Below are 18253 nucleotides of genomic sequence, written 5' to 3' on the forward strand. Positions count from 1 at the left end.
CTTTATTTCTTGCATGTAAACTGTGTGTAGATTAGAAGTCATAATCAAAGCCAAAACGGTAATCCTGTCTCAAGTTAGTAATTGCCATCTTTGAGGAAGTAGACATTGGATAACATCTATTCCAATATATCTGTACCACACAGGAGTCCACCCCTTTTGGAGTCATATTTCTTGAAACGATGGTAGTTTATTTTAGCTTTTGTCAGATATCTGTCTTGGTATTTCCTATGGAAATCAAACAGTGATTTTTAGACAATAAGGGTTCATATTGGTATATCGTGAATTAGTATTTTTTTGTTGTAAACCTTGTGGCTATCCTGAACTTAACACTTTTTAAATTGTGGATTTCAAATTATTTTTACAGGTATTGATAAATCTTGTTCATATTCCTGTTAGGACACTTGGGAAACTGAGTAGGGGGGGAAATGACATAGTCAGGAATTGATTGCTCCCAATACTTTTGTTACAAGAGTTTTCTACAGGATCACAATTGAACTTATTTAATTAAGAGTAACTGTTGGTGACGTCCCAGTCATTGTAAAAAAAATCCAAGTACAATTTTTTTTTTTTTTTTTTGCAATTCGGAAATCAGATCTCACGTGTCAATTTACGATCTAAAGTCTACTTTCAGCTTTGCGGTCACTTAAGGAGACATACACTTAGAAGCAGGAGCAGTGGCTCAAGCCTGTAATCCCAGAGCTTTGGGAAGCCTGAAGCAGGGGAACTGCTGAAGGTCAGGAGTTGGAGACCAGACTGGGCAACACAGCAAGATCCCGCCTCTACAAAATAAACTTAAAAACAAAACAAAATGTTTGCCGGGCATAGTAGTAGGCAACTTTGCTCCTTACTACTCGGGAGACTGAGGCGGGAGATCGCTGGAGTCCAGGAGTTTGAGGCTGCAGTGAGCCGAGATTGCGCCACTCCACTCCAGCCTGGGCCACAGAGCGAGGCTCCGTCTCTAAAAATAATAATTTAAAAGCACATTTAGGAAGCTCGGCGTCATTCCAATGTCTGGGTCCGAGAGCACTATGATGCAGTAAGACACACAAGGTATCAACCGTAAAAAAGAGAATTTAGCATCCCGGTGTGGATTTTCCCAGGCATAAACGTGGCCTACGCTGGGTGCAGGGACCGTAAGGAACAGGCAGGCGCTTCCCGGTTGAGGACACAAACCAGCGGAAGCCTGGGGTCGCCGAGGGTCAGCCTGGGCTTGAGCGGCTCAAAGAGGGAGGGCTCCGCACCCCGCGCGCGTGTGGAGACGCGGTCCCAGCGACTCCGCAGCTGGACCTTGGCCCGGCGAGCTCCAGCCTCTTCTCGGCTCCAGACGGGGCGGAGTGAGCGCGGGAGGGGGCGGGGCCACGCCAGGCCGCGCTCCCGCCGCTCGGCTCGGCTGGGCTCGGCTCCGTTCGGTTCGGGGGTGCGCGGCGCGGGTCCGCCAGGCTGTGGCTACGAGGCCGCGGCGGGGCGCGAGCGCCGCAGGTGACCGGGGCGGGGAGCTGCGTGCGCGGGCGGTGGCTGAGAAGCTGGAGGCGGGCCCTCGCTCTCGGCCCAGGCGCTACGGGCTGAGGAGACCAGGGTAGCCGAGGCGGGCGAAGGGCTCGGGGCATCCACCTGACAGCCGGCGGCGCTCGCGGCCCTCAGCATGTTCCGCGAGGCGAGGGTTTTCCTCCCGCCTGTGGGCTGAGGCGGCAGCGGCGGCCCCCGAAGCGAGATGCACCTGCTGGGCTCGGCTTAGAGGACGCGGCAGGCGGGAAGTCCCGGCCGCCAGCGGGAGGGCTTTCGTTGCCGGGCCGCCACCGCCTCCCGCCGCCGCCGCGGGCCCGAGCGGGAGCGGCGGGTGGGCGCCCCGACATGGCGGCCCGGAGCGCCCCGAGCTGCCACCTGCGGCTCGAGTGGGTGTACGGCTACCGGGGCCACCAGTGCCGCAACAACCTCTACTACACTGCGGCCAAGGAGATCGTATACTTCGTGGCGGGGGTCGGCGTGGTGTATAGCCCGCGGGAGCACCGGCAGAAGTTCTACCGGGGCCACAGCGACGACATCATCAGGTACCGGGGAGCGGGGGCCGCCGCCGTCACCCTGCGAGCCGCTCCCGGAGTTTGCACCCGCGGGTCCCTCTGGACGCCGTGACCGCTCCTGCACGGAGCATCACCCCGAGGGGAATCCGCAGCTGTCTCTCTGGTCCCGAGTCCGCCAGTTAACACGCTGCAAACGCCTTTCCCCTCTTCCTCGTCTAGGGACTCTCTCGGGTCTGTGCAGAAAGATCAGGTCCGCGGATCCACCGGGCACCCGGTTTGACGGCTTTGTGCCCTTTCACACTCCATCAAAATTACGCAAACTGCGAAAAGGTTATTTTTGTAGCACTTTATTCCTTTAGATCCTGTGAGAAATTTCTTATTAAATGCATTCTTAAAGCACCCGGGGTGGAGGAAATCCTTTACCTAATAAAGGACTGATAGAAGCCCAGCAAGCCGTGGGCTGGTCCCGGGGAGCGCGCCCAGGGTGGCGTCCTGGAGGGCGCTCACCTCCTGGCCGTAATTATTAGTTCAGGTTTCACCTGCTATTATCAGCCGAAACCCCCGGCAACCTCCAGGCAATTCATTGGATGTTAAAATATACACACCTGAAGGCAATTTAAGGTCGGTCTTATCTGAAGAGGCTGCTAAAAATGACCTCGTTGATTTCCAATTCTCTTAATTAAAATACTCCTAAATAAGCTACTTTTGTATTTTTTTTAAAAGTAAATCGCGATTGGGGTGCTATTTTTAGTCTTCCTTGGACAGTACAGTATCTCAAAGTTGGTCCCAGTACTTGTTTACATTTCTTCAGTGAGCGGTATATTTGAAATGTAATTTTCAATCAGTGTCTTAGAACTTTTGTGGTAAAGTCAAGAGCTTCAGAAATCATTCTAGGCCACTGATTATTCCCTCAAGCACAGCATTTTTTTGTCCTTTACAGAGGAAAACATTAAGAGCAATTGAGAATGTGTTTGTGCGGTGCTCTTGGGGTTTTATCAAAGATTCTATGATTTGGGTTTGGTTACAAAATTTTATTCCCTCATGTATGTTGCACAGGATTTAAATTGGGCATTTCAAATCCAGTAGCTTGGTTCGAAATCTTGTAGGTAAGAAGCCCTGGTACTTAAATTCCACAAATAAAGTTGTTCTTCTGTTTTGCATCTCTGTACATCTATAATGTGTAAGAGGGAAAAGGAGGCCTAGGACAAACAAAGGTAGGGCAAGATGGAGTAAAGATAAGAAGAGCCAAAATTGGGATTGCACAATAAGGAATGAGGTGGTGCTATGTATTCAGTTTTTTGTTTTGTTTTGTTTTGTTTTGTTGGACACCAGAGTACTTTTTCAGATTGTACTTAATGTAGTACTTTGAAAAGGTCACTGATAAGTCATTTCATTTTTCTCAAGCTGGGACTCTGTATGGTGGTGATTAGGGTTACAGACCTATTATAATAGCCTAAATTGCTGATGGAAAAACAAAACTAAACTAAACCCATAGTAATTATTTGTCTTCTTGTGATTTATCCCAAGAGTAGAGTTTACCCCAGTGTTTTGTCTTTTTCCCTAATCCTTTCAAGTCTCTCTTCTTTCCCGTATGTTAGGTCTCCCAAAGTACCAGGCATAGTAGCTTTACGTAATTGCAGCAGGCTTCACTGAAGCCCTGCTCCAGATAATTTAGTCTGTTAGGTTGAATTCAGCTGGTGGAGTAAATGTGAAGGATTTTGAGACCTTCTCGAGGTACGCTTGTATTGTTTTTACTCCTTGGGGGTTTTGAGAGCAGTATAGCACTAAGGTCTTCTGAAACTAGACATGATTTATTTGGTGAGGTAAATTATATCTTGTTCTTCTGGCGGTAATTAGAAGCTGTATTATATGTCACACCGCTTAAATTTCATAATTATGTTTCAGTAAACTTTAAGGAAGGTAATGCTTTGACTTTCTTTTGGTACAGTTGCACAACTCATACAAAACAATGAACGTACTCGAATTTCTCATAGTTCAATACATGCTTATGATTTTATCCAAATGATGCATCTTTAATGTATAACAATGAAAATAAGTTTCCTGAAAAGTTTCAATGAGGTAGTAAAATCTGAATCATACAGCATCTTGAAATTGAAATTGGTGGCACAAATTTAATACGATACTAAGAATATAATTTAGGAATCAGTGAAAGGGCTCTGGACATTTTATTTCAAATAGTAATGACAGATCATGTTTGTGAAATATATTAAGCAACTATTAAAACCTCTGAATATTTTTTCAGTTCAGTGTTTGACTTGTGAATATAGAAACAACTCTGGTAATTTTTAAATTATGTCACAGCAGAAGATGTAATGTAATTTGTAATTCACAAATGTGATGCATAGTGAAAAACAATGTTGCTGTAACCTTAGCCTTAGTAATAAAAAGTCAGTGCTGTTTTCATCATCTGTTTTGTTTCCACCTTTGTCTGAAACTTATGTAAAACTCATTGGTCAAATATTACTTAGTCTGAGGATAGAACTCTTCCAGAATGAGCAGATCATTGTCCTCAGGTTTTGAAAATGTGAGTGCAATGTTGGTGGTAAAGACTGAATCATGACTAGTCTATCATTTGCTTACTCGTTCTCTGACCCTTTTATTATCACTGAGGATTGCCAGTGGTGGTGCCACATGACATCTCATCATTTTCTCAGTGTTGCTTGTAGTTCTCCATCTTCTTTTTGCCATTTACCTGGGTGTACTTCTTTAGTCATTTATCTTTTAGTTATATTTATCTCAGTAACTGATTTATATAGCAATTAGTTTCGGTGTCAGAAATAATACAGGGCTTTTTGGGTCACTTTTTTGTTCTTTTTCTCAAAATTCTCTAGTTATTTTATCAATATAAAATCTATAAATCTATAAAATCTATATCTACAAAAACCTCTAGTCTAGATTTAAGACTAAGTTATAAAATAAACCACTACCAGTTTTAGCATAAGACGTACATCTAGATCTTGGTCTATATTTTGAAACTTTTGCCAAGTTGTTAAAAGAATGCAATAGCTTTTTTTTTTTTTTTTAACTGAGGCTCTTGCTCTGCATCACACAGGCTATAGTGCAATGGTGCAATCGGTGCTCACTGTAGCTTTGAACTCTTGGGCTCAAGTGATCTTCCTACCTCAGCCTCCCAAGTGGCTGAGACCACAGATGTAGGCCATGTTACCGGGCTATTTTTTTTTTCGGTAATGATGGGGTCTCTGTATGTTGCCCAGGCTGGTCCTGGACTCCTTGGCTCAAGAGATCCTCCTACTTCTGCCTCCCAAAGTGTTGGGATTACAGGTGTGAGCCACCGTGTGCAGCCAGAGTGTAATATCTTTTCAAATTTATTATTCTAGGTACTTCCCATCAACAAATTTTTGCAAGATTGTTCTTAAGGATATTATTGATAGTTTTCAAATCATCTATACCAGTGAAGACCATTAGTGTAATATAATTAACTTGGGGCATTTTGTTATTTGATTCTGCTTTCCTTATGGGAGTAATCAGGGCCTATTGTTTATGTATTATGTAGTTATAGAATTTAGAATGCTTTTGTTTTTTTTAAACATAGTCAAAGTGGTTGGTGACCGAGTTGGTGATGAGCTCAAATGACAATGCATCTGAAATATTTTGAAAAGTATACCATACTATATGGTTGCAGGTTAAAATAATAACTGTTCATTGCTTCTATGTATGGCTTTTTTAAAAGACAAAATGAAGGGTGTATAAGCTATTTTCTTTATTTGTGGTAAATGTTCTTCAGAAAAAATACTGACCAAGCCTTATTGTAATCTAGCAAAAGTGGTTTTTGACTGCTCAGTATTTATGGTATAGAAACTTAATTTATTCAATACAAGTCAAAATTGTAATTGGAAAAGCGATTCCGAATGACATTTCCATGATAGATTTTTTTGTGTGTTTATATGGGTTCACAGTAGCAACTTTTTAAGCTCTGGTAGGAATTACTGGAAACCTACTTGTGGTCTACTTAATGCTTCCAGGTACGTGTTCACGATTTCCCAAACCTGGCTTATCTTCAAAATAGTTTGAAGAGCTTTTCACCAGTTTCTAGCCTTTTGCTCAAATGCATGAAGTCAGAATTTTTTAGGGTTGGAGCCCAGGAATCTATTTTTTAAAAAGTGCCTCAGATTATTCTGTTTGGGAAACACATTGCCCCAACCATGCCTAGAATTCTTAAGCAGTTTGAGAAATGGGCACAAACCCTCTCCTCAAACCTGATTCCAGAATTTTCTTAAGCACTGTGCAATATGTAGAAGTAGTGCTTCAAAAAGTATTAGAAAACATATTTAATAAAATGTCCCTGTGCTTAAGTAACTAGAATTAGATGGACGTAGCATTTATTTATAGACCATGTAACAATTATATTTGGTAAGGCTTCATTTTATGTGTTGCAATATCAAAGTATTTATGGTTTTTTAAATATTGCATAATTTAAGGGATAAAATTAAGAGACATTTTCCAGGAAAAGTAGGAATTAACTAGAATAATAGTTGAAGTTGTAATAGATGTGTATTAAGTATATATTCTTTAGGGATAAGCCAGATTATTAGATTTACATTTAATAACTGTTTTCCTTTATTTTATAATGTCTTGTGTGCAAATATGCAGACAATTAATAAAACATGTTTTGGATATACATTAAGGAAAACGTGGAATAATGAATTATTAGAAACTATTAAGAACTTCTATTTCAAAGTTTTCTCATCTAAGAAATATTTGTTGAGCTTCTGTTTTGTGCAAGAATCCCTGCCTTAAGATACTCAGAGTTTAGCCACAATCAAATACCCAATGAGAATATGTATATTAGGACTAGCACTAATGTCCCTGTGATATGGTATGTACACGGGGTTATAAAAAGTTCACAATGATGTTTCTTATAGAATGTGATACCTAAGCTAAGTCTTTAAGGACAATAGGGAGAAAGGGTCATCAGAAGAAATGAAAGAAGGTATAGCATTCTGGGAAGAGGTAACATTGTGTGCAGTGGTTTTGTGTTATGAGAGAATATTTGAAAAATGTGCGTATACTATCTTCAGTTTGTTTTCTCCTATTTACTCTTGGCTTTGTTCTGTTTCACCATAGCAGTTCTTGTTGAGGTTACCAGTGACCACTGGCATTGCCAAATCCAGTGGTTATCAGTTCTCATTTCATTTGATTTTTCATCATGATTTGACATAGTTGGTTCATTAGTCCGTTTTCACGCTGCTGATAAAGAGATACCCGAGACTGGGAAGAAAAAGAGGTTTAATTGGACTGACAGTTCCACATGGCTGGGGAGGCTTCAGAATCATGGTGGGAAGTAAAAGACAGTTCTTACATGGCAGCAGCAAGAGAAAATGAGGAAGGTGTAAAAGCGGAAACCTCTGATAAAACCATCACATCTCGTGAGACTTATTCCCTACCATGAGAACAGTATGGGGGAAACTGCCCCCATGATTCAAATTATCTCCCACTGGGTCCTTCCCACAACACATGGGAATTATGGGAGTACAATTCAAGGTGAGATTTGGGTGGCGACACAGAGCCAAACCATATCAGTTGGTTGCTCACACCTTCTTAAGACCCTTTCTTAAGTGGCATTTGGCACATATCTATTTCTTGGTTTACTTGTTCTTTCAACATATATTTACTGAACACCTATTATTTGCCAAAAACTATTCTTATCACTAGAGATATGACAGTGAACCAAACAGATAAAATTGCCCACCCTTATGGAGCTTTTATCTACTTGGTGGGGAGATACAGAATAAAGAAGGTAAATTTTATATATGTTTGTAAAATTTTATATATGCATGTATATATGTATAGTTTGTAAGGGCTAAGGAAAACAAGGTGAGAAAATGTGATAGAAACTATTGGGGGCCGGGCGTGGTGGCTCACGCCTGTAATCCCAGCACTTTGGGAGGCTGAGGCAGGTGGATCCTGAGGTCAGGAGATAGAGACCATCCTGGCTAACACAGTGAAACCCTATCTCTACTAAAAATACAAAAAATTAGCCGGGTGTGGTGGCGGGCACCTGTAGTCCCAGCTATTCGGGAGGCTGAGGCAGGAGAATGGCATGAACCCGGGAGGCAGAGCTTGCAGTGAGCCGTGATTGCGCCGCCACTGCACTCCAGTGTGGGAGACACAGCGAGACTCCCTCTCAAAAAAAAAAAAAAGAAACTAATGGGAAGAGTTTACATAGGTATTTAGATAGGGTGACCAGGAAGACCTCACTGTAAAGGTGACACTTAAGTAGAAAGTAGGAGGTGAGGTAATGTGCTATGTGGATATTTGAGGAAAGGACATGTTAGGCAAAGGGACTTCAAATGCAAATGCCCTGAAGCAGAATGCCAGTATTTTTGAGGAACAGTAAGAATGTTAATGTGGCTGGAGCAGAGTGAACTTGAAGGAAAGTAGTAAGAAATGAGGTCTGATGAGCTAGTGGTGGTGGGGGCAGATTTTGTAGAACTTTATAGGCTGATGAGAGGATTTTCACTTTCCCATCTGAGAATGGAAGTTATTGGAACTAATCAAAATAGTGACATAATTTGACTTATGGTTTAACAAAGTCACTCTGGCTCCTATATTGACAACAGACTGAAGAGGTAGGGACAGGATGGAAGCAGGGAGACCACTTAGGAGACTGTTGCAGTAATCCAATCAGGAAGTATTGGTGGCGTGGACTGGGGTGGTAACGGTGAAAGTAGTGAGAAAGGGTCAAATTTTGTATATGTTTTGAAGATAGAGGTAGCGTGATTTATTAATGGATCACATATAAATCGTGAGAGAAAAGAAAGGTCAATGATGATCACAGAATTTTTGGTCAGAACAATTGAAAGAATGGAGTTACTGGCTGCTGAATTGGGAAACTGTTGGAAGAGCAAGTTTTATATTTTGGACAGAAGGAACAAGATCAACAGCTCTATTTTATTTTACTAAATTTTTGTTTTTAATTTTTGTGGGTACATAGTGTATCTATTTATGAGGTACATGAGATGTTTTGATACAGGCAAGCAGTGTGGAATAATCCCATAGAGAATTGGGTATCCTTCCCCTCAAGGCTTTATCTTTTGTATTATAGAGAATCCAGCTGCAACTTTTTAGTTATTCTAAAATGTACAATTAAATTATTGACTATAGTCACCCTGTTGTGCTATCAAATGCTGTTATTCGTTCTAACTCTTTTTTTTGTACCCATTAACTATCCCCACTTCCCCTTGAGTCCTCCACTACCCTTTCCAGCTTCTGGTAACCGTCCTTCTACTCTCTATGTTCATTAGTTCAGTTGTTTTGATTTTTAGATCCCATAAATAGGTGGGAACATGCAATGTTTCTCTTTCTTTGCCTGACTTATTTCACTTAACAATCTCCAGCGCCATCCATGATTTTGCAAATCATAGAATCTCTTTTTTTTATGGCTGACTAGACTCCGTTGTGTATATATACCACATTTTCTTTATCCATTCATCTGTTGATAGACTATTATGTTGCTTCTGAATCTTAGCTATTGTGAACAGTGCTGCAACAAACATTGGAGTGCAGATATCGCCTTGATATCCTGATTTCTTTTCTTTTGGGTATATGCCCTGCAGTGGAATTGCTGGATCATATGGTAGCACTATTTTTAGTTTTTTGAGGAACCTCCAAACTGTTCTCCATAGTGGTTATACAAAATTACATTCTCTACATCCTTGCCAGCATTTGTTACTGCCTGTCTTTTGGATATAAGTCATTTTAACTGGGGTGAGATGCTAGCTTATTGTAGTTTTGATTTGGAATTTTTATTATGGCTTCGATCTTGTTATTTGTTTTATTTGTTATTGGTCTGTTCGGGTTTTGGATTTCTTCCTGCTTCAGTCTTGGTAGGTTGTATGTGTCTAGGAATTTGTTCATTTCTTCTAGATTTTCAAATTTAGTGACATAGAGTTGGTCATAGTAGCCACTAATGATCCTTTGAATTTCTGCAGTATCAGTTGTAGTGTCTTTTTCATTTCCAATTTTATTTGTATCTTCTTCTTTTTCTTAATCGGGCTAAAGGTTTGTCAATTTTGTTTAACTTTTTTTAAAAAAACTGCTTTTTGTTTCATTGAAATTTTGTATTAGTTTTTTAAAATTTCAATTTCATTTATTTCTGCTCTGATCTTATTTCTTTCTACTAATTTTGGGTTTGGTTTGCTCTTGCTTTTCTAGTTCGTTAAGATACATCATTAGATTGTTTATTTGAAGATTTTCCTCTCTTTTGAAGTAGGCACTTATAACTTTAAACTTCCCTTTGAGTACTGCTTTTGCAGTATCCCATAGGTTTTGATATGTTGTGTTTTCACTTGCATTTGTTTCAAGAAATTTTTCAGTTTCCTTTTTAATTTCTTCATGGACCCACTGGTCATTCAGGAGCATATTGTTTAATTTCCACATATGTATTTGTATAGTTTCAAAAATTCCTCTTGTTATTAATTTCTAGTTTTATTCCATTGTGGTTAGAGAAGGTGCTTGATATTATTTCAATTATTTTCAACATTTTCAGACTTGTTTTATGACCCAACATACAGTCTATCCTTGAGAATAATCCATATGCTGAGGAAAAGAATGTGCATTCTGTAGCCATTGGATGAAATATTCTGCAAATATCTATTAGATCCATTTGGGCTATAGTGCACAGTAAGTCAGATGTTTCTTTGTTGATTTTCGGTCTGGAAAATGTGTCCAGTGCTGAAAATGGGTTGTTGAAATCTCCAGCTATTATACTTGGGCCTGTCTCTTTCTCTAGCTTTGATAATACTTGCTTTACGTATCTGAGTACTCTAATGTTGGGCACGTATATATTTAAAATTGTTTTATCTTCTTGCTGAATTGACCCCTTTGTCATTATATGGTGACTTTGTCTCTTCTTATAGTTTTTTGTCTTGAAATCTATTTTTTCTGGTATACTTAAGTATAGCTACTCTTGCTCTTTTTGGTTTCTATTGGCATGGAATATCTTTTTCCATCCTTTTATTTTCAGTCCATGTGTGTATTTATAGGTGAAATGTGTTTCCTGGATCAATGGAAGTTCCATTGAACTTTTCCAATGGATCTTCCATTGATCTGTTCATCCATTCAGCCACTCTATCTCTTTTGATTGGAGATTTTAGTCCTTTACATTTACACTGTCCTCCAGACTGTGGCTGTCTTCTCACAGCTCTACTACGCAGTGTCCTAGTAGAGCTGTGTCGGGGGTCCAACCCCACATTTCCTTTATGCACTTCCCTAGCAGAGGGTCTCCATGAGGGCTCCATCCCTGCAACGTACCTCTGCCTGGACATCCAGGTGTCTTTCTGTTTTTCTTTCTTTCTCTTTCTTTCTTTTCTTTCTTTCTTTTTTTTTTTTCCCCACAGAGTTTCATTCTGTCTTGCCCAGGCTGGAGTGCAGTGGTGCAATCTTGGCTCACTGCAACCTCCAGCTCTTGGGTTCAAGGGATTCTTCTGTCTCAGCCTCCTGAGTAGCTGGGACTACAGGTGTGTGCCACCACACCTAATTCTGTATTTCTAGTAGAGACAGGGTTTCATCATGTTGGCCAGGCTGGTCTTGAACTCCTGACCTCATGTGATCCATCCACCTTGGCCTCCCAAAGTGCTGGGATTACAGGTGTGAGCCATTGTGCCCCATCCAGGCATTTTCATACATTCTCTGAAATCTAGGCAGAGGTTCCCAAACCTCAGTTCTTGTCTTCTGCACACTTGCAGGACCAACATCATGTGGAAGCTGCCAAAGCTTGGGTCTTGCACCCTCCAAAGTCATGGCCTGAGCTGTATCTTGGCCTCTTTTTAGTCACAGCTGGAGTGGTGAGGACATAGGGCACCAAGTCTCTAGGCTGTACTTAGCAGGAGTGTCTTGGACCTGGCCCTGGAAACCAGATTTTCCTCGGAGGCTCTGAGCCTGTGATGGGAGGGGCTGCTGCGAAGGTCTTTGACATGCCCTGGAGACATTTTCCTCTTTGTCTTGGAGAGCAGCCTGTGATTCCTCATTCTTATACAGATTTCTGCAACAGGCTTGAATTTCTCCCCAGAAAATGGGTTTTTCTTTTCTACTGCATCATCAGGCTGAAAATTTTCCAAACTTTTATGCTCTGCTTCCTCTTGAATGCTTTGTTGCTTAAAAATTTATCCCACCAGATACCCTAAATCATCTCTCCTAAATTCAGTGTTCCACAGATCTCTAGGGCTGAGCAAAATGCTGCCAGTCTCTTTGCGTAGTAAGATTGATCTTTACTCCAGTTCCCAACAAGTTCCTCTTCTCCATCTGAGACCACCTCAGGGTGGACCTTATTGTCCATATCACTATCAGCATTTTAGGCAAAGCCATTCAACAGGTCTCTAGGAACTTCCAGACTTTCCCACATCTTCCTGTCTTCTGAGCCTTCCAAGTCTTTAGGAAGTTCTAAACTTTCCCACATTTTCCTATCTTCGTCTGAGCCCTACAAACTGTTCTAGCCTCTGCCTGTTACCCAGTTGCAAAGTTGCTTCCACATTTTTGGGTATCTTTACCAATCTAACAAACTAAAACAACTGAATTAGTTTGTTCTCACACTGCTAATAAAAACATAAGCAAGACTGGGTAATTTATATAGGAAAGAGGTTTAATTGACTCACAGTTCTGCAGGGCTGGAGAAGCCTCAGGAAACTTACAGTCATGGCAGAAGGGAAGGAAACATGTCCTTCTTCACGTGGTAGCAGCAAGGACAAGTGCAGAGTGAAGATGGGGAAAAGCCCCTTATAAAATCATCAGATCTCATGGGAACTCACTATCATGAGAATGGCATGAGAGTACTCATCACCATGATTCAGTTACCTCGACCAGGTCCCTCCCATGACTGGAGATTATGAGAACTACAATTCAAGATGAGATTTGGGTGGGGACACAGCCAAACCATATCAATGAGAAATGCAAAAAGGGGATAAGGATATACAAAATAAGTGACGATTTTTAGTAATTATAACTAGTGGTAGTGAGAGGTGAAGCCAGCTGGGCTTCTGGGTTGGCTGAGGACTTGGAGAACTTTTCTGTCTAGCTAAAGATTGTAAACACACCAATTAGCGCTCTGTGTCTGGCTAAAGGTTTGTAAACGCACCAATCAGCATCGTAAAAATGGACCAATCAGCACTCTGTAAAGTGGACCAAGCAGTGCTCTGTAAAATGGAACAATCAGCAGGACGTGGGCGGGGCCAAATAAGGGAATAAAAGCTGGCCACCCAAGCCAGCAGTGGCAACCCCCTCGGGTCTCCTTCCACGCTGTGGAAGGTTTGTTCTTTCGCTCTTCGCAATAAATCTTGCTGATGTTCACTCTTTGGGTCCTCACTGCCTTTATGAGCTGTAACACTCACTGTGAAGGTTTGCAGCTTCACTCCTGAAGCCAGCGAGACCATGAACCCACCGGGAGGAACGAACAACTCCAGACGTGCTGGCTTTTAGAGCTGTAACACTCACTGCAAAGGTCTGTGGCTTCGCTCCTGAAGTCAACGAGAACACGAACCCACCAGAAGGAAGAAACTCCGAACACACCATCTTTAAGAACTTTTAACACTCACTGCAAGGGTCCACAGCCTCATTCTTGAAGTCAGTGAGACTAAGAACCCACCAGAAGGATCCAATTCTGGACACATTAGTATCATTGGCATTGTTAGTCTGAGTCTGTGGTGTGTGCAAAGTGGGATAAAACAAATCAGTAATTTTGGGACATTCTAATTTATTAATCTATTATATTTGAGAACCAAAATTCTCAGGATGGAAGAAAAAAAATCAGATGTAACTGTCAAGAACTGTGAACATACTGCAGTTTTACCCTACTGGAAAGTTACTAGGAACCTACCACAATTTCTTGGATGCTGACAGAGCACATCAGCTTCTGGGTCAGAAACAAAAGGATTTATCACTTCATATATGCACAGCAAACAGCATGAGCATTGTGTTTGTGTCAGTAATCTTTGCCCACCTAAACCCACAGGGTGATATACAGGAGCCTAAATTGTGAGTTTGCATCACAGCTCAGTAACCTGGGGTTTATGGAAACTGAATCTTTTATAATAGGCTGCAAACAAACCTGCTTGTGATGGTTAGTTTTCTGTGTCATCTTGACGAGGTTATATAGTACCAGATGATTTAATCAAACATTAAGTGAGCTGTGAAGGTATTTTATAGATATGATTAACATCTTATCAGTTGGCTTTCAGGAAAGGAGATTATTCTTTATAAGGGGCCCCACTCAGCCGGGCATGGTGGCTCACGCCTGTAATCCCAGCACTTTGGGAGGACAAGGTGGATGGATCATGAGGTCAAGAGATGGAGACCATCCTGGCCAAAATGGTGAAACCCCGTCTCTACTAAAAATACAAAATTAGCTGGGCATGGTGGTGTGCGCCTGTAATCCCAGCTACTTGGGAGGTTGAGGCAGGAGACTCGCCTGAACCTGGAAGGCGGAGGTTGCAGTGAGCCGAGATCATGCCTCTGCATTCCAGCCTGGGTGACAGAGACTCCATCTCAAAAGAAAAAAAAAGAAAAGATTGCAACATCAACTACCGCCCTGCCCTGTGGATTTTAGACCTGTCAGTCCCCACAATCGTGAGCCAATTCCTTGAAATAAATCCCTTTGTATATATTCTATTAGTTCTGTTTCTCTGCAGAACCCTGAGAGATACAGTGTCCTTTGCGCTGGAGAGAGAGATGTTTTTTATACTGAACAGTAAACAAATCTACCCTTTGTCCAGAGGGAGATATTATCTTTATTTTTCAAGTCTGTCTGCTGTACAAATACCCTTCAAAAAATAGTGTAGAACAAAGTTAATACCTTTGCATTCAACATTTTCAGAAACATGGGCTGGGTGCGGTGACTTATGCCTGTAATCCCAGCACTTTGGGAGGCTGAGGCAGGTGGATCACTAGAGGTCAGGAGTTCAAGACCAGACTGACCAACATGGTGAAACCCTATCTCTACTAAAAATACAAAAATTAGCTGGTGTTGTGGTGTGCTTTTGTAATCACAGTTACTTGGGATGCTGAGGCAGGAGAATCTCTTGAACCTGGGAGGTGGAGGTTGCAGAGTGAGCCAAGATTGCACCATTGCACTCCATCCTGGGCAACAGAGCAAAACTCCATCTTAAAAAAAAAAATTTTTTTTTTCAGAAACATGAGAGATCCATGGAGAATTATTTCCTCACAGTAACATAGAAGTAAAAATTTTGTAGTTCTGAATTTGAATTGGAAATGTCCATATGAACTTACAATGTATCATATATGAATATATTTTTTTACCTAGTTCTATCCACTGAAAGTTTACAAAAATGTGGCAAAGCCAGTATAGATAGCAAGTCCCAGACTCTGGTCTTAAAATTCATTCCTCAAGATAAAAACAAGGATTCATGGAGAAGTAGCTGATTCCTGGTTTGCGTCTAGGATATCTTGACATCAGAGAGTGCAGGACATGTAAAAGGCTAGTAGGGTGACACGCAAAGTTCCAAGGAGCCAATACGAAGTGACTTCTACATGGGACAATTTGAGTTTTTTAATTAGGGTAAGAACTGCAGTCAATTCAAGTTCAAGGTAATTGGTCACCTTCTAAAGATGACAGAGAACCAACTCATTTTCTTGGGAGTGACGTAAATAAAAGGAAAGACGTGCCATTATCCCTTGTTAGCCTTTATTATATAAACTGATGATACTATTGGACATTAAGTAATTAGCCATATGTCACATAACTTATCAGTGGCAGAAAGCAGGATCTGGTTCAGTTCCCCTTCTGTTGAGTAAATCTATATTTCTGTACTGTATTTAAACTTCTGATATGATACTCATAGTTTTTTACTTTATGGTTTCAGGAAAAAAGATCTTAGGAGAAGGCTTTAATCAGTCAAGATAGACTAAATTTTGTATGGTAACAAATATCCCCAAAACCTGGATCTCTTAATAATGAAGGTATATTTTTCATACCCGTAATTAATTAGTTTCCCTAAGGGTTCTGTTCTTTGTGGTTACTCTTGGACACAGACTAATGGAGCAGTGATTACCTTGAGCATTGATGGTTGCTTGTGCCAGAAGAAAAGAGAGCTCTAAACATTCTCACATATCCAATCTACAATCTAAATACTTTAGCATGGAAGTAACATTCATCACATAGGCTCCTAACTCATTTGAAAGAAACCCCAAAAACTGATAACATTGTTTCAGCCAACCACAAAGAAGCCCAAAAATGAAATCATGTTATATGCTTAAAATGGAGAAAACCTAAATATCTTTGATAAACTGCATTATTGATCCCTGAAATATTTAGCTTACCACTTTTGTTTTTGTTTTTTTTTTTTTTGAGACGGAGTCTTGCTGTGTCGCCAGGCTGGAGTGCAGTGGCATGTTCTCGGCTCACTGCAACCTCCGCTTCCCTGGTTCAAGCGTTTCCCTGTCTCAGCCTCCTGAGTAGCTGGGACTACAGGCATGCGCCACATTGCCCGGCTAATTTTTTGTATTTTAGTAGAGACAGGGTTTCACCATGTTTGCCAGGATGGCCTGGATATCCTGACCTCGTGATCTGCCCACCTCTGCCTTCCAAATTGCTGGGATTACGGGCGTGAGCCACCTTACCGGGCCACTTACCACTTCTTATCCTTCCATAGTTCTGTGTCCAGAAACAGAAAATAACAGAATTGTCAATATAATATATACCTAACAGCGCAAACCACAATGGCTTCTGAGAAAAGTTGTACACTCAAATTGAAGTTTTCAACTCTTGTATACCTGAAGAGAGCCCCAGATATGCAGGAATCCATACAATATTAAACAAATCTTTATTGTTATTGATAAGTAAGAACTTACTCTTGCTCTTTTGTTACTTGTTTTCTTGTTGTTTCATTGTCTTTTATTCCTTATTTCCTTCAGGTCTTATTTTAGACAAGGTGATGTTCTCTGGTGATATGATTTAGTTTTCTGCTTTTTATTTTTTGTGTATCCCTTTTATGTCTTTTGGTTTGAGGTTACCATGAGACTTGGAAATACTATCTTATAATCCATTATTTTAAGCTGATAACAACTTAACACTGTTCATATAAACAAACAAAGAGAAAACTAAAACTCTGTGCCCTAACTTGGTCCCCTAATTTTTAAAAATTTGTTTTATTTTTTGAGACAGGATCTCACTCTTTTTCCCAGGAAGGAGTACAGTGGCACAGTCTTGGCTCACTGCAGCCTTGACTTCCCAGGCTCAGGTGACCCTCCCATGTCAGCCTCCTGAATAGCTGGGTCTACAGGTGTGTGCCACCATGTCCAGCTAATTTTTGTATTTTTTGTAGAGATGAATTTTGCCATGTTGCCCAGGCTGGTCTTGAACTGGGCTCAAGCAATCTGCCTGCCTCAGCTCCCAAAGTGCCGAGATTACAGGCATGGGCCACTGTGCCTGGCCTATCCTCCTGCTTTTTAACTTTTTGTTATTGCTATTTATATCTTATTGTACTGCCTATGTCTTAAAAAGTTGTTATAGTTATCATTTTTATTGGTTCATTTAGTCTTTCTAGTTAGTATAAGAGTAGTTTACACACTACAGTTGCAGTGTTATAATATTCTGTGTTTTTCTGTGTACTTACTATTACCAGTGAGTTTTGTACCTTCCTTTTTTTTTTTTTTATTATACTTTAAGTTCTAGGGTACATGTGCATAACGTGCAGGTTTGTTACATATGTATACTTGTGCCATGTTGGTGTGCTGCACCCATCAACTCGTCAGCACCCATCAATTCATCATTTATATCAGGTATAACTCCCCAATGCAATCCCTCCCCCCTCCCCCCTCCCCATGATAGGCCCCATTGTGTGATGTTCCCCTTCCCGAGTCCAAGTGAGCTCATTGTTCAGTTCCCACCTATGAGTGAGAACATGCGGTGTTTGGTTTTCTCTTCTTGTGATAGTTTGCTAAGAATGATGGTTTCCAGCTGCATCCATGTCCCTACAAAGGACGCAAACTCATCCTTTTTTATGGCTGCATAGTATTCCATGGTGTATATGTGCCACATTTTCTTAATCCAGTCTGTCACTGATGGACATTTGGGTTGATTCCAAGTCTTTGCTGTTGTGAATAGTGCCACAATACACATACGTGTGCATGTGTCTTTGTAGTAGCATAATTTATAATCCTTTGGGTATATACCCAGTAGTGGGATGGCTGGGTCATATGGTACATCTAGTTCTAGATCCTTGAGGAATCGCCATACTGTTTTC

General features: G+C 41.1%; 1 protein-coding gene across 2 annotated transcripts in view; it reads left to right on the forward strand.

Moving 5' to 3' along the window:
* Positions 1–1851: 1851 nt before the first annotated feature.
* EML5 (EMAP like 5) overlaps positions 1852–18253 on the forward strand; it is a 198622-nt gene continuing 182220 nt past the window's right edge. For both annotated transcript variants that reach the window (XM_023205396.1, XM_026455498.1), the window contains exon 1: positions 1852–2048. In XM_023205396.1, coding sequence (XP_023061164.1) covers positions 1852–2048 — 197 coding nt within the window. The remainder of the gene's footprint in view (positions 2049–18253) is intronic.

This window comes from Piliocolobus tephrosceles, chromosome 6 (assembly GCF_002776525.5).
Source record: "Piliocolobus tephrosceles isolate RC106 chromosome 6, ASM277652v3, whole genome shotgun sequence".
NCBI lineage: Eukaryota > Metazoa > Chordata > Mammalia > Primates > Cercopithecidae > Piliocolobus > Piliocolobus tephrosceles.